General features: G+C 36.3%; 1 protein-coding gene across 4 annotated transcripts in view; it reads right to left on the bottom strand.

Moving 5' to 3' along the window:
- Window positions 1-742: 742 nt before the first annotated feature.
- TMEM245 (transmembrane protein 245) overlaps window positions 743-18201 on the bottom strand; it is an 87178-nt gene continuing 69719 nt past the window's right edge. For all 4 annotated transcript variants that reach the window (XM_082044428.1, XM_082044429.1, XM_082044430.1 and 1 more), the window contains 4 exons: window positions 13766-13866; window positions 11787-11961; window positions 8841-9035; window positions 743-7822 (listed from right to left, as the gene is read on the bottom strand). In XM_082044428.1, the coding sequence (XP_081900554.1) occupies window positions 7777-7822; window positions 8841-9035; window positions 11787-11961; window positions 13766-13866 (517 nt within the window). In that variant the 3' untranslated portion in view covers window positions 743-7776. The remainder of the gene's footprint in view (window positions 7823-8840; window positions 9036-11786; window positions 11962-13765; window positions 13867-18201) is intronic.

The following is an 18201-nucleotide window of genomic DNA, read 5'->3' as shown; positions in this document are numbered from 1 at the left end:
TTTGGGCTGCCTCATTACAGATGCCATTTGTCTTGGTTCCAACCTAAAAGGAATTACGAGCATCTTGGAAGACTTGCCTCAATTAAAAAAAAAAAAAAAAAGAAAGAAATCATTATTATGTTACTAGCATCAGTTGCTAAAAAAAAAACCCAGCTTGTATCCACTAAACTAAACAAGGTTTGATCCCTTCAGAGAACTGAAGACTTATTAGCTAAAACTGACTGTGCTATATGAATTAATACAATGCAATGAGTCTGGTCACAGAACAGTGAGAGGGATGAAAAGTGGAACATCAGCCACATCTCTTTTAAAAAGGTGCGAGCAGTCACACAGGGATGATTTGATCACTTTTGCTCTATAGTTAACAGAATGATCTAAAATTACGCTTAAGCCTCTAAACAACCATTTGCATTTCAGGGAGGCAACTGGGATTACCTACGGCTGCTGAACATCAGCTTCTGTAGGGGCTGGACACATGGCTGTGTCCCTGCAGACAGCGTAGCAAGGTGCCAGACGTCAGCTGAACCAGAGTTATTGTCGAGGCCCATGTCCTTCCACACCTCATGGAAAACACGAAGGAAAAAGAAAAGTAGGGCTTCTTCCAGTGAAATGAAGTTATGCTCAGGAATTGCAGATCCACTGCCGCATTTGTACTTTGTCTCCAGAGAACCTGTTATTTCACCAGATTAACTGCTGCCTTTGTGGCTCCTTCCAAAGATCCCATTATTCAAATCCAACTCAGTTTTCTTTACATTAACAGCTTTTTATTTCAAAATATATTAACCGTTCTGTGCTTACAAAGGACTGCAGTGTGAATACAATATTAAGTTAAAAGCTTCTTAAACCTGCTACAAAAAAACTTTTTTATTAGGAAGAGGACTTGTGCATACAATCAAAATTATGTAGTTTAAATACCCCTGCAGTCTGCATGAGTACTTCTCGACCTTAACTCACATTTTGTTCTGCCACAGATGGACACAGGGGTTATATTTTCAATATTACACATGCAAAACCAGGTACTGTACCAAACCCAATTATGGTAACATTAGTTTTGAACATAGTTCCATCCTGAAGATGTATCACACGTTCATTTACAGACAAAATTTGTGTCAACAGACAACAGAAGTTATTGCTCCAAATCCCCACAGGTTCTGGGTAGGAATGCGCGCTCCAGAACAACCCATGCTCTGTAACACAAAACATCCGCTGTGCGGTTTGAGTAGGGTCTGGCCAGGCTTAGGACCTGATGTCAAAAATTTCTTTGGATTTGGTTTGGTGAAATTTACCAAAGGGAAAAAAAACAACTTCCCTGGTCTTCCAACCAAAACATCAAACACTAGTTAACACATATAGGTAAACAGGTAACTATTAGTATAAAAAGTTGGTTTCCAACCATCACTGAAGCATAGAAAATTTTAACAATCTGAACAAATTGTATGCTTGCAGAATATACCAGTGATGACACTGGAAACGGAAAACATTGATCTACACAAACAGTGAGTTATAAAAAGCACAAAAATGTTATTTGACTGATACTTCTAGAAAAAGCTTCAGTTTGGGGATGAGACTGGCAGAAAGGAGGCAAAAATTTGGATTTTGTTTTTCCAACTTTATGGCCTGGATGTCAATTCTTAAGCTTAATGAGCTTTTTGTTCTGTGACTACTTTTTAGTTTTGTGATGCCTCTTACATTTAATCTACACAAATACCATAAAAACTTACTTTGACCGTAGGTTCTCACTGATCATTGTATACAATGAACAAGTGGCAAAGAGTATGGCCAGAAAAAGAAATCAACATTTTTGCTTAAAAACCATCATGCTGAAAATTCTTCAGATACATTCACAGATGCTAGAGCACTCACTCTGACTTCATTAGCTTGTGAATGCATCCTGCTGCAAGCTAATATGCCCTGCTTCATAACCAACCAAGCTTTGGTGTGGCTACATAATGCTATATCCAAAGAATAACCTCTAATTCAACGCAACATGAGTTATGTTTGCCCAAGTCCACCTATAAGCAGAGCACATCGAGGATGCATTTACTTGTCAAATAGCAATTCCTGAATTGGACCTACCATTTCAGTATGGACACTCCAAGCATGCCCTTCAGGTCCTGGAACTGATTTCAAAAGAGGATGAAGCAACACTCTCAGGTACTAAACCAGATTCAAACCACGATACCAGATGAGCTGTGGAAGAGGTTAAGAGATGGGGGAACTGAAGGCATATTCATGACCTATTAATTTTGGCAGCTCTTCAGTGGATGTGTGCAAACACCTTCAGGAACAGTAATCTCTTAGCAATGCATTACCAAATGGAAAAACGGCTTTTCCCAACTTCCTGTTAACTACAACAAAACAGTTCTAGTCACTCTACCTGTATTTACGTGGCTATTCCCCAACTTTTATCAGGTAAACATTAATCCTAGAAAAGGTTGCTTGTTTTCACTATATACAGGCACTATTTTCTTATCAGATATCTTAAAAAAAAAATTAAAAAAATTTCAGTTAAAGGCTGAATACAATAGACACTGCTCATATTTGAATAATACTGCATAACAATATATACACTTACGAACCCAATGTAGAATGCCTGAATATGCTCATCACTACTGGCATTGTTTCTGGTTTCAAAATACCAAGTTCTTTTTCCAGGTTACAATTTTTTTTTTAATTTCCAATTTCATCATTTAAAAGCAATTCTGGAAAATTTTACCACAGAGCATTAAGGTATTTTACTAAAAGTGACAGATAAACAGTATCAGGTTAAAGATCAAGCTTCCCTAATGTGTGTAAGGAGTTTTAGGCAATTACAGTTTTGTAGAAATGAAAATAAGAAGGGAATTGCCAAAGTATGCATCACCAAAAAAGTGTAAGAAATAATAATAATAAACCACTAGAAATATATGACAAGATACAGTTTATAAACATGATGCATCCACAGATTTCAGAGATGCCAGCTGTCACTCAACAAAGATTATTTAACTTGGGAACCAATTTTCTCTTGTAAAATTGCAAACTTCAAGGCAAACAACTGCAGCTCTAGAAGAAGAACGCTACCTCCATTATCAAATATAATGAATAGTAACTCCAATCCCAACAGCTTTCAGCACCTTCTGGAGGAAATTGTAGCTGTTTCCAGAGGTAGTATCTACAAAGGTGGCACCATCTGCTCTGACACACTAAAGCAAATATAATATGAACACAATGTTTGAATAAAGGCAATTGTTGGAGCATCTTCCAGCACTGATGTAAAGCCATCGAGTCTCAGCAGAATAATGGCATTTTCCCATCATTAGTATATCAGATCCATAGGAAAGGCAACATTCTCTGCAGTATTCTGTCATCAGCACTAGGGATTAGCAGCATAGCAATTCTGCTGCTGCTTTTACCGAGGAACAATTTTATCCAGTTTTGTATTTTCAGGCTTTCTGAAAAACAATGTTTGACATTGCAGCCATACACCTATTTCAGAAGGTACACTGATAACCACATGGTATCATACATCTGATACCCACGTGGTAGCATCCATTTTTCCCTACACAATGCTTTATTTTATTTTATTTTATTTTATTTTATTTTATTTTATTTTATTTTATTTTATTTTATTTTATTTTATTTTATTTTATTTTATTTTATTTTATTTTATTTTATTTTTTTAAACAGATTATGGATTTCCTAATCCAATAATCACTGACAAAATACACATAAGTATATCTTCCTGCCCAAAGTCTTGAAGAGAAGCCACATAGCCCCTGAAATCAGACAAATCTGAATATAGCCTAGGTGAGCTGCAAATACATACCATTGCACTTGGAAATATCTGACTGCTGTCTCCAGTATTAGATACATGGGTGTCAATTTAATTTTTGAAAAATGTGTATCATATGTATGACTATAACATTAGAAAAAAAGAAAAAAAAAAAAAAAAAGGAAAAAAAACAAAGAAAAAAACAAAAGGTAGTCTTTCAAACTAAGACGTTACTGTTCCCAGCTGGTCACAGTGTATCTGTGCTGCAAGTCACCTTATTGTAGTTAGTCTGGCAAAATGTGTGCCGGATTCCTGCCCATTGCAGTTTGTTGCTTCATGTATTAAATTAAGCCAGTATTTACAGTGACCTGAAGTTAACACACTGGGCTGTAAAGTGGCACACGTTCACTTCTGCTAGCTCTGCTATACACAGTAATGTTCAGTTAAGGTACAGCAGGGGAAGAAGGGCTAACAGTGCAAAAAACAGTTACCACCGGCCCTTTGGCACTACACTTATTTGTAACAAGCCTGATTTGCTAGAAGAGAATGATAAAAACCAGCACAGTTTTATTTTACAGTATCATGAGAACACATTGTCTTTGTTTACTACAAGGATTCCCTTCAGAATTCTAAACTGGTTTTGTTCAAACTGAATATCAAATGTACTAAATACAAGTAAATACCTGCTCCCGGAATGACTGTAAAGCTAAAGGCCATCAACTTGCCTACAAGCATTATGAAAAAGATGGTCTCTCCTAAGAAAACTGTAGTTTAATGCCGCTACAGAAAAGGGTGTGTGAGGAGTTTCACCCATGGAGCTGCTACTTGCTTCTGCAGATGAAGCAATATAACCAGGAACTGGCACCTCAGAAGTCAAAATGACCAATTTGATTATTTTTACATTAGTGTGAGATTGATCTGAACTAAACTGTTCTTAAAGAGGCTGAGTCTTTTCAGAAAATAATGCAGATTTTTAAACACGCACAGACAAGTTTTTCTATTTCTACAGGTAATTAGGTATTAAAGTCAAACCATTAATAATCAAGGTACGCTTTTCCATAAGGTGGTGTTTTGTTGGTATTTTTTTCAACATGGATAAATTCAGTGAATATTTCATGTTCTATTAAGGTACTATTGGAGGCTTTGGTTCTTCTTTTTCTTTTCTTTTTGGCAGTATACTGTTACTGTACCACCACTGAAGCACACAATTGGTTCCTCAATCACACATGGCATGTACATGAGCTCCTCAAGCTACATTTACTGGGAAAGACTGTACTACAGGTGGTTCTTCACAGCAAGTCCTAACTGAATTTGAAAGAGGAAGCATCAATATGAAACCCCATTTAAAAGCAGGGCAAACTAACAAGACTACATCAGAAAGGAATTCTCTACACAAAATTATTTCTCTTCACGTTGTGAAAGAAACATTTCAAAATAGTAACATATCTTCTCAGTTGATTTTACTGATTTGCCATTATTGAAGATAACTGAGTCTGAAATATCATTTTAATCTTCCAGCAGAGACCATTCTTCAGTCTAAGAAGGCTGGGTGATTGGGGATGGAGAAGAGAAAAACTTAAAAACAAACAAAAGAACACTCTATAATGACTCTTTAAAATGACTATGTTGAGTACCATAGGAATCTGAAAGATTGTCTCAGAAACAACTGGGACAGCAAATGTGGGCAATACAAATGTCCTGAGCAGTGAGTAAAGACAAGCAATGGAAAACTGGAAATACCTTAAAGATGTGTATTTCTTGCTAGGAATCTTCTTTAAATGCTGACTACAAGAAGCTACAATGAGAACACAACATTTCAGTGCAAAATTCGGAAGTAAAAGGTAATGTAATACAGAAGTTTCCCAAGTATCATGGTGGTCTCATTCAGGCTGGTTAGAATGTTGGGGGAATATTTAGGGACAGCCTCAGGTTCTTCGTTATACTTTACCCTAGCCAGTAACAATTACAAAAATGTGTTTCATTAAACATTTTATGTGATCCACAAAACCAAAGAAATTAAAACACAGGACATTTACTTAAGTCAAGCAATACATCCTTCAGTTAGCTGTAAGTGACGTATAGGTCATTCAGCATTTAAAATATTGAATGGGGTGCTTCTGTATTTCAATGAACTTGAGTCAAACCACTAAATTAAGCCTGAGTCTGTCCTCCAAATACATACCTACAAGTTTACAAGTGCAACACCAGCATGCTTGAAACCCTCCATTTAAGCAAAAAGTTTCATCAATAAAATGGCAGAATCTGAGGAGCAGCTATTTGTCACTTAATAGAAAGCTTGTTTATCGCAAACCTGTTCCAGGATTTTCTTGCTTAGTAAATATCAGAATACCTTCCAAACACTTCCTATGGCAAAGTAGTTTCATAAACAATGTAAAAATACATGCGATATCATGAAAATAGAAGCCTTCCAAATCTACCAGCACTTCTGCAACTTGAGTAAAACAAACATCCAGGTTACTGAGAGCTGTTTCTACACAAATCTTAGATATAATTATTTCTAGGTAAGAACTGTTTCAACAGTTCCATTATTGTCAACAATGAATGGAAGGTATGCCTATATTTTGTGTAACTCATCATCAACCAAACTCTGATATAAATTCAAGATAAGTTATTAGAAACTGAAAGGTGGTTCTTTGGTTAAGCATGTGCACGTGCTACTTTGTACCTGGGGCCTCACTATATTTGTCGAAAAGCTGTTCAAGTATGAAATTTCTACCAAAACCCCACACTTCCTATTTATAAAAAGGATCCATTTATAAAGATCCATTGTCTCAAAATATTTCAACAATCAATACAAAAGGCCTTAATTGTCACCAAAACTGCAATTTAAGCAAAATTATGTATGGAAGAAAAGCACTAGAGGACTCTGATGCTGTGACTTAGGCAATGCACCATTTCAGGAATTTAAGAACTCTCTTTATTATTCAGATATATCTTAATATATAAGATATACCTTATACCCTATTAAGATATTTGGCTAGAGGCTTATAGGAAAAACAGACACAACAAAACCAAACAACAACAAACTAAACTAAAACAAAATCCATGCTTTCTCCCCTTCCTCTTTGGAAATAAACTTGCATTTGTTTGAAAACTTAATTGAACCCAGACACAGCATTCGAAAACCAACATTAAACAATCCTCATTTAACTTCTTCCTGTTACTGGAAGCAGACGTAACAATCGTACATTACCTCTGCCTGAAAACACTTAAGGCCTTTGATTAAATTTAGTTGACAAGATGACTCCACTGGGATGGTGGGTAAACAGCAACATACTACCAGATTTCACTGCAAATGAGGACAAGATTTAAACTATTTAAACAAGCCCTCCTATTTAAATATGAGGAAAACCCACATTTAATGATTTGCATGTCTGCTACTTTCATGTAGATACTAGAAATACCAGCCTCCAACAACATTAAATTTCAGTGTGTATAAGAGGATAATATTTAGGTGTTATTATTAAGTTACAGATGATGGCCAAAGCCTCTAAGGACATACTCTGAGGAGCAGCAAATAATTATATTCTACTTTCATTTAACAATAAGTGGTGTACACCTTTTTTGCCACCAGATTAACTCAAAATAAATATTTTAGAATTACCTTTCTTTACAGCTACTACAATTTAATAACACAAATAACCCAATAAATAAAAGCCTAGTCAGTCACTTCAGTAAATAATAACTCCAGTGGATACACTTGTCCTCTTAACCGTTCTTTTTATGAAGACGGAACGTCTTCAATGTCTTCAAGAAGGCAGCTGAACTGTGTGTTAGTATGCAAAGCCAAGGGAAGTCGACATTCTCGCCTGAAGACGCAAAGTGCACAATAATGTAAGGCCAGCAGATGTTCGAGAAGTGGTTTCTCCTAAAACCCAAGCTATGCTTTCTGGTGAGCTGTCCCTAGGCACAACTGGAAAAGGACAGAAGGCCATGGCTGTGGTGAACTTGAGACAGAAGACAGCGGTTCTCTCATGTTGAATAGGTGCAGCACAGCAGCTTCATCACTCTGCAGCCATTTTAATATCCTCGAGATTCTCTCTAGACGACCTGGGTGTCAGGAGGAAAAAAAAAAGGAGTAAGAAAGACTCAAATCTGCTGAGTCATTAGAAATATCTATTTACCTACAGATGAAACAGGCAACAAACACATATGCGTATTTTTGTGTGTACTGTGGGCAGCTCTATCTACGGCATATACAGGAAGTCTTGGAACACAACTTCTACAAGTCAGAGACTACAGACAGGTCCAATTAGTCGTTTTTCTCATCAGTACCCATATAAAAGATGACAACATTATTCATATGAATGAAGCAAAGGATTATTTCTGACAAGCACAGAATCCTCTTTAAGATAAACGTATAATGAGCTAACCTATGTAATTGAACAAGACAGTAGAGACATTAAAATGGCTACAGTCATTAATAACTTCGCAATATGATTTTCAACTCCAATGAAGTATTCAATTAGGAGTTTACTCATCCCATCCCTTAACTGTACAGTTGAAAGATACATTTCTATATTCCACGCTCAGTAACTTCAATAAAGAGATTAATAAGGACCATACCTTTAATGGAATAATGGCATATAATGTTATATAATTTTTTAAATTCAAGTATGTTTATATTTTGCAGAATGGTACAGTAACACATAAAAATGCAATATTTGCAGGTAGGTCTCTTAATGAGGACAATGAACACTGACTATCAGATATCCATCAATAATAGTTTTACACAGAAAAAGGGATGCTTGACCACCTCCTAGCACAATGGCAACATGCAAACTATAGGATACAAGGGTATTACCAGTGAATTTTCTAAAAGAGCCTTCTGTAAGTAGCTGAGAGACATTACAGAAACATTCCAAGTTTACAACTGAGTTTTTATTTCACCATGATTTCTATTTCTTGAATACAGGACAGCTGAATCCTCTTCAAATACTTCAATACTCATGTAGGTGTGTAGGTAGAGTGACACATAAAACCCATGCACATGTTCGCTATACCTATGTGTACATACATTGATCCAAGTAAAAACATGATGCACACGTGTAAGACATTTATAACTCACCGGTAAATCTGTAACGGCCACGCAGTTTGTGATGGAGTGTGCACTGAACTTGTTGGACTCACCAACATGGCACTATATATGTTAGAAGCAACCACAAGTATACAAAGTAGAATTGGTCCTATGATGGCTCCTTCCAGCCCCAGGTAATATGCTCCACCAGCTACCGCAAGACCTGTCAGGTAAGGATGACCACCTCTGGAATTATGGCACAAGAAAAATAAAATTAAGAAGAGCAAACTACAACACTACCAATTATGAAATGTGAATTAATCATAAAGTTTTATTAAGCTTAGGAAATTACACAGAGAGCTATAGATACCCATATTTACACTACAAACAGTTGTTTAAATGACTGCACAATTATTCCAAGATGTATTCTGCTCTGTATTTGCACAATGGATCAGTGTTTTATAGCATCTAATGCTCGTAATATCCACAATGAAGTAGTTACTTTATAGACATCTGCTGAAGAATGTCTGAAGGAGTCAATGACAAAAACATTTCCCTTTTGAAAATGGAAAGACGATTGATTATAAAGAAGGTTTGTGCTTTGTGGTCAAGAATTGTCAAATTTTAAGACAACCAGCAAGATGTACTATGAGCGCCCCTGAAAAACAACATTAATTTACATCATGACTGTAATTTGCATTTCATCTTTCAGAGAATAGTTAGCATATATTCTTTTAATAGACAGCCATGTCTTCTCATTTTGTTACAAAACAACCTCTCAGATTGTTTATCATTAGTTTTAATGTTTTCAGAGGAAAAACAAAACCAGATTTTTACTAATATATAAATATTTACCAGAAAGTTGGGGCCAATGGAGCTTTTGATATGAGCTTTTATGGCAGCAGGCCATGCCATTTTTCTTTTCTATCTTTCAGTGCAGATACACAATGTGAATCGTATCAACAGCATTTACACAAAACCTGCTCATCATGCTTAATCTTGGTAGCGAAAATAATGATGGTAATATGGAATTATATAAGAAAAACTATAGTTTCAACTTAGCACCCAATTTTCAGGAAGTTGCTCTAAATTCTGTGTGTAATGGAGTGAAAATACCAGCCATTCAGTTCAGAGCTTTGGCAGTTTCTGCCAGGTTTCTACAATGGTCCTGACTTCTACCCAACTCCCTCATGGGCAGTCTTCACCTTCAGCACAACTGTGTGCAGAACGAGACCATGAAACAGGACCTGTTACATCATATACACTTCAATCATGTCCTCCCTAGATCAAATTTAACCTATTGGTAGGGCTAGATCAGTTTTTTGAGAGGACAGATTTGAGCTCAAAGTTTTATGTTTCTCCAAGAGTAGACACACGATTATTTTCTAAACTTTTAATAACTTCAAATATTTTTTTTTTTCCAGCATTTGCATCACTGCAATTGTTCTTCTGGCTAGTTTGCTAAATTAAGCAACAGATCACCTGATGAAACTGGACTACAGTATAAATTTAATGCACTTGAAAAACCCTGCATAACCTAATTATAGCTATTTCAAATAGATTTAATTTAATCTGCAAGACAGCATGATGCTTACTGTTCTATCTAATGAGAAGAATACAATTTGGCTTGACTGTCAGAAAATCTATTCCTGCCATATATATTTTCTGGACACGAAACAGAGCCTGCATCCCCTACAGCAAAAAAGTGTATTCTAATAAGTAGAAGAATTATTGGCTGATTAAATATCTACTGGTCTTAAATTTATCCATAATCTATTGTTGGAAAAAAACCCACAATTTAATTATACTTCACCCAATAGCTTTGATTCATGCAAAGTAACTAATGCCACAGTCTATGAAAATTATTATTAATATTCTGCATATTATCATTAGGTTCTCTCTTTCAGTATAATTATATTTTATAAACAAAAATACTAATTTCAAACTTAACAGAGAACTGATACACTTAATGTCCTTATTCTACATTAACTCTGCTGTAATAAAAATCAGCACAAATGAGGGTCTAGTACCAGCATGTAACTTAAGTTTGGACCATGAAGTTCTCGATTTAGACAGTTTCCTAGGATTGTTTCTGAAGATCAAAACTGAAGCAGTGATTAGAGGAGTACAACTTTACGTCTACCTTGTGCATGTTTGTGAACATGAACTTGACAGTTCATATCTTCACCAGCTCTGTTAAACAGCGCTGCCTTCTCCTCTAATTTGAATTGCATAAAGGGATTCACTAGATACTTCAGCTGCAGAAAATGTCAATGGACATTACAGTTGCACTCTGAATACAACTGCAGACGTTGACTCCGTAACTTGGACTTTATTCCTCTGTGTATGAACTCAGAGCCGAAACCAGGAGATACTTCAAGTCAACAGAGGCAGCCAAATACCTAGGAATTTTTTTCAATAAATCTGTGCCTACCTTCCACAACAGGAAAACAGCACTGGCTACTGTCTCCAGTTTCACAATTTCACCTTTCCCAACACATTTAAAGATCAATCCATAATCAAAACTTTTTACATTCAGATGTGGTGACACAACACAAAGGCTGGCTTCATAAAAATTCTCAAAATTCTCCCAATCCATTTTGGAAAATTAAAGTATTTTTTTCAGGTCCCTAACGAGCTCATGGATTTCTTGTTTGTTCTGCAGCATCATCTGGCATTAGGTGATGTACAGGAAAATGCTATACTTCTTTAGTCAATGAACAGATAAATAGCAAAGATATTCTCAGAATTACTTTACCAACCGAAACAGTTGATTTTGCTGACTTTGAGAACGAGTTCAAGACCCCTGAAGTGACAAAGATCACACAAGAAAAGCCTGGGAAAGTAAAGGCACTTAAGGCCAGTAAGACATCTTACATCTGTTCCTATGCTCAAAGATCCTGGTTTGGATGCTTCAGAAAAGTAAGTTTAATTAAAGGTGTCAATGATCACTACACATTTTTACATTTAACTTTTAAAAGTCTCCATTGTACTTACCCTGATATATCTGAATAAATTGCTGTATCTACAAAATAGGTTGGCAAGAGGTGAAAAACCAAGAGCAAAATGGCTTTGCATCCCTGTCCTTGCACAAGCCACAGATCTAGGACTGCAGGGATGGCTGCCCAGTATGTCCCCAGAAACGGCACTGCTCCAAGGATTGCTGCTAATGCTAGGAAACACAGAACCAGGGGTGAGAAAAAGACCAGAGAAACGTATTCCATAAATATATTTACAGTTAAATTCTAACACTTTCGCCACACTGGTAGTCTCACTTCTATGAATTCTTGTAAATAAGACATTAAAGAAATGCTACATAAAGCGCTCTTGGTGCTCTATAGCTGTGGTTTAGGAAAAAAACCCCAAAATTACAGTATTCCCTATACAGAAAAGCTTCACCAACTGTCAGTCATAAGGAGTTACTTCCTAAAGAGACACAAGTCAAAAAATCTAAGTTATACCAATCATGCACATTTCAAACTGTTACATAAATACAAATTAGCATATCTGTGCAAGAAAATATACAACCAAAATTCTGTCTCATTGTAACTTAGCAGATCTCCTGCAGTCAACCATAATAATGTAGGTAGTACTGTGAGAAACCAGGCAAATGTAAAATCCATGACATATGTATTTCTGTATGCACGTACATGCACACAGGCGTACACCCTTCTCATTATACAAATACCTGTTTTAATCTAAAGTGATGCATTATTGCTGTCATTCTAATTTAATGCAACAGGAATGAACACAATACAAAAAAAAAAAAAAAAGTTTTTTCTTTTTTTCCTCTTTTTATGGTCTCATTAACCAGAAAGCAAACTTCTAATATTTTGCACGTAGCTGAAAGAAAAGGAATAATTGTCTTCTAAGTAGGTCTAATGACAACCAATGCCTTTAATGTAGCTGCACTTCATAATAAAGACATTTCCTATTATATTGGGTTTTGTTGGTTTATAGCTTCCCCTTTGTTCCCTCATACATGAAGGTACAATATTTTTTTTAATTACTTTTTTTTTGGTCAGGGGAAGAGATGCAAAAGAGGAATAGAAGATTTTTCAGTGAAAACCATTTAGCCACTTCCAAAGCTAAGATCAAAGAATAACACAAAACCAGAGGCTGGTAAAACAGCCAGGCAACAGTACTGAGATAAGAAGCACGCCTTTATTGTGCATTTTCATGACACCACGCATTCCTGCATTTAGGTATCTTGAAAAATGAAAAGTTAAAACCTGCTAAGGCTCAGGCTGGATAGAAGAGAGAAAGAATTACATCCATCAAAAGATGGATAAGTAAAATAGATAGCAAGGGATCTGTTGTGAAAACAGAAAGAGGCAAATCTCAGAAGTAAGATACCACTCAGAGACTTCTCTCCATCCTACCCATGGCCATCCTGAAACACCCCTGGAATAAGTCCAGGAGTGCTACATACATTCACTGTTGGAACCAAAGATTTTGAAAATAAGAGCTATGAAAAGCTGTACAGTCTGCATAGGATAATTAGATGTATGGCAGTTTAATTTAAACTTGGAAGAATCAATCAATGCTAAGTTTTATGGAACCACAACGCATATCACAAAAGTATTAAACTTGTCATCTTATTTTCATAGTGGGGTTTGAACAATAAACAGGAAATAAAAATAAGGTTACATACTGAACAAGGAATAAAGAAGAAAATTCTGAACAGCTCCTCATTAAGTTCACACCATACATTGAGTTCATCAATAGACCTGGGTGCTATAATAAAAAAGTAGCCAATCCTGTAATTAGAAACTGTCTTAAGACATTTGCACAACTCAACCATATTAAGGTTGTCTATGCAACTCAAATTCTGATAGTTGCCAGCCTCTGATTTAATGTTCTCTAAAAATAACTTCAAGAGTAATCTTATCAGCAACATTTAGTCCTACTGAACTTGCATAATAAATAATTATGTAATATTATTATAAAGAGATTGTAATTGTTTGAATTCTTACCGGATGGTATGAAGACTATGTTAATTCCAAATATAGTGTGAGTCAGCCAAGTATAGAGTCCATAGAACCCGGCCATTTTGAGGGAAGCATCAAATACACCTCTAAAACAATCAAAGAAACACTGTTAAATTTTATTTGCAATAGGATTCTGGGATCTACAAAGATATACATAAGCTGCTTTGAAAAACTGCAGAGTCGTTTAGTGCCCCAAATTATACAACTCAAAACATTACACTGAACCCTTTATACAGTTATTCCCTATGAAAAGAATAAGCACCCATCACACCTGTTATTTAAGGTATTTAGACCCAGACTCTACTGTAAAATGGGTTCCAGGGATAAATTCCTTGAAAGAAACTGCTCAAGCATCAGACCACATCCTCTATCAAAAATAATCTTTTATCTATGAGAAGGAGTACCATTCTATGTATGAACTACTTGTCCACTTCTAACTGTTCATTCATCTTCTTTACCTGCTTACATTTATATACCTGCTCGTTCTTGTTGGATTAAAACCACTCGTCTGTGAAGTGAAATATGCTGCTTAAATTAGGTTCTTAGGGTTTAGAGGTGAACTCGGCAGCATTAGGTTAATGGTTGGACTCTACGATCTTAAAGGTCTTCTCCAACCAAAATGATTCTATGATTCTATTATATACTTACATGGCTTTCCAGATGAGACTATTTGAACACCTCGTATTTGTTACTAGATTTTAGCCTCAATTATCTTTAGCTTCCTAGCTTTTAGGTTGCTTACTAGGTTACATTACTGAAGACCAAACAGAAAGTCTGGTCATCTAATTCGATTCTGCCGAATTTACATCCAATATGCTGGCCACAAAACAAAGTTCTCCTCTCTTTGCTGTGACCACAGCCTCACAAGACAGCAAACAGGCAGAGGAGTGCTGTGCCACATCTACAGCACTAGAGTACTTACACATGTGGAGTAACCTATAACTGAAAGCCTGTGCCTTAGCACTATAAATCACAAAAAATATACTCTAAAACTAGTAGATCTCACCATTGAATTATGCCAGTTTTTCACCCTTATCTGAGAAAGGTATGAAGCTCCCTGAAACCACTATTTTAGCTTAGATCTAAGTAACCAAACTATCCTTGAGTTCCCCTCATGGTAACAGTCCTAACAGATAGATCATTGCAGACACGGTGGCACACACCCCTTCTTAGAAAAGACAAACGCAAAGTTTGCTGATGTTAACTTCCAGTTTTACATTTCATGCTTTTAGTGAAATGCTTTTGTCTCTGAAGGTTTGGGAACTCCAGTAGGAGGGCAGAGAGGACAGGAAGACACACGACTCCAATCATGGAGCCAGATGATTAGCTGAAAGGTTTTCTTTGCACTTCTGAGAGGAACACAGTCTGCACAGAAATCAGCCCTTTTTGGAACAAAAGCTTCTAAGAGCACTTTCTGTCCTCTGTTGAGCTGATAAAGCCTTCTAGAAAAGAAACCTTCTCTGGGTAGAATCTTCACTGAACTACTAGCAAGAATTCCCATACTCCCAGTTTTTCCATCTTTGAGCACTATCCTCACTACTATTTCCATGGGCAGTTTGCATACTTTTGCCCTCCTTTCCAACCTGAAGGCACACATAGATTCCCAAATGACTGCTGAATCAAAATTCTCTTATTTGAAATTCAGCCACTGGAAGTTATGAGTACAGAATAAACCTCACACATCAACAGTGTTGTTCAAAATGAGAGATTCTCTTAACAGATTAACTAGAAACAGCTGTTGTCAGCCTTTCTCCCCCCAAAAAGAGGGAAAGGGAAAATATGGAAAAAAGCAAGCTTTAAAAAATAACCTGTAACAACAAATCCAACATTTGACAGGCAAATATTATGTGATGCATGAAGAAAGTGAAGGAATAGCTACAAATATATGGTGGCCTCAGTGGAAAAACCTGAATACTTCACAGTTTATCTAAACTTATATTAAAATGGGAAATCACCAACCGAAATATATCGGATCTACAGATTTTGAAAAGTGAAATACCTGTATTTTATTTCTAAGAAAAGTAAGCTTCTAATGTAAAAAAATTGGCAAGGAGGAGAAAAGACCCCCAAAACCAAAGCAAGAATGCTAAATGTGAGTTTGTACTAAAAACTCAAGACTTTTTCATACTTCAGCTACTCAAAAGTCTCAATTTTCTGCATTTTCTGTGGCATTTAATTCATGTCCGCTCTCTCTGATGATATCTAATGAGCATAATATTTTTGTAACAAGAACCTGTTTATTAACTGGAACTGATTCTGTCAGCCATCAAGTATAAATATCATATACAAAAGGGAGAAAAATAATCAATCTATCAACATTTTACTTAAGGATACTTTACAAAAACAGAGGGCTAAACACCACTTTAATCCATACTGGCAAGTTATCTGTGGTTGGATTCTAAGAACTTAGAACATAAACAAGTGCAGCAGGGTCTTTGGCAATGGAAGCCTCCAGGCAGCTGGAGAGATGAAGTGTTGTCTGTACTGCAATGATCGTGAAGGTGCAACAAAAAAAACCCTCACTTCTCCTGGTTGCACTAAAGAGACATTTGTTCCCACTAAACCCGAGTCCATCACAGAATCACAGAATGCTGGGGATTGGAAGGGACCTTGAAAGATCATCCAGTCTAATCCCCCTGCTGGAGCAGGAACACCTAGATGAGGTTACACAGCCTTGATGGTCTCTTGAATTTTAGACCTGTCCCATAGAAATCCCTTTGCACTATAAAGGAGGTATCTCACAATTTCTGAAACTCTTCATTGGTGACACAAAGTTTTCAAGTTTTTTTAATGCAATCTTCTGGGTCCTTCCAGAACAAAAACAAAAAGAAAAAACCTTCAACATATCCAGAACAATTTGTTAGAATGAGGCATTAAATCAAAATATTTAATAGCATCTATGAGAACATAGATTTCAACATGCTATAATTGAATCTTTAAGTAAATCTTTTTATTTTCAATCAAACAGGAACTGTGGCACAAATACATCTCAGCTGTCAAAAATATTTTAAAACGGTCCTTGAAGTATCTCCTTATATTTTCCACAAAGTTGTTTTCTGTAGCGTAGTAAAATGAACAAGGCCTTAAAATCTTCTGTAAGTATGCCCAAAACTACATTTCAGTATATAGAGGGGGAGGCAGGCCCCAGGCTTAAGGCAGGTATCTGAAGTATCAACTTCACTTGAAATTAGAATATTAATCTACAACTACAGGAAAGACTTTTTATATAAGTAATCATTTTAGATTTTCCCACCGAGACTACAAAAGAATGGAAGACAGTCTTATTATGGTAACCAAAAGCAAGACAACCACCCAGAACCCAAACCAACAGCCAGAATTAATTGCTGTGAATTTAACTGTGTTAGGGAGAAACTGCAAATCCATTTCTCATTCATAAGAAAGCATCCAAAATTGCCATTCTAGTTTCAACAGTTTTCACATTTCAGTTAAGATAAGCGTAATTTTTATCCTCAGATTAATTTTATTCAAATTTAAGTTCAAGTTCTGTCATGTGTTTTGCTGATGTAGCCATCAGCTTATAAGAAAATTTTAGACTAAGTCCATTACTCATTATAGATGCAGTAGTAGAGCAACAGTAAAGTTAATCACGGACCAACAGGTATCGCCTGGTCTGATGTCATTCTGCAAGTTAATATGTAAGGTATTTCAATAGCAAAATAGTATATACCTCTAAAAGACTGTAGAACAGTCCAACATCACTAGCTCCTTGTATCTGGCACACACAACTAATTAGCTATAAGGAGAAGGCACCACACAGTGCTGAGAAGCTGTGAGGTGCCAGTGATCGAGCAGGAAGCAAGAGGAGGCTATACCTAATTTCACTTTCCTTCTCTCCTTCACCTTTCTTTGTGTCTGGTTCAGCTAGTCAGAGAAAAAGCACAGGGGCTCCTACTTTGTGGTGAGTGTGGGCCAGGAGAACTCCCTGAAGACTCCTGTTTGTTACTTCTGTCAGAAGAACTAAGCATCATCCCTTAAAGTCTCTAGACATTCATATCTATTTGACTTCAGGGTTAAGGAAGCTAAAAAAATAATGTTGAAAACTTCAACCAAAATCTTCATCCACAATATGGTTCAGCTACTCTGCATCTGTGACACCAAATCTTAAAGATGATGTGGTATGCTAGCACAAACGCTGAAAGAATTTATTACCATCTGTAAAATGCCGACCTTACTGGCAAAATTTTGACAGTAAATTAATTTCATCTCTTAATACGTTACTGGCATACATACAGCTTCCTTTTATATAGAAGAGTAATTGTATGTTTCAGAAATCAGGAAATCAAATTGCTGCTCATGTCTCACTTTGGCACTGTATCTGGATGAACCACTTCACCCGCAAGAGCTATCATCTGCAAATGTGTAATTTATGAGCACTTCATGGCAATTTCGTGAAGACATAC

The sequence above is a fragment of the Streptopelia decaocto genome, assembly GCF_964273445.1.
Source record: "Streptopelia decaocto genome assembly, chromosome: 2".
In the NCBI taxonomy this organism is placed as follows: Eukaryota; Metazoa; Chordata; class Aves; order Columbiformes; family Columbidae; genus Streptopelia; species Streptopelia decaocto.
This window is presented reverse-complemented; position numbering and strand designations above follow the sequence as displayed.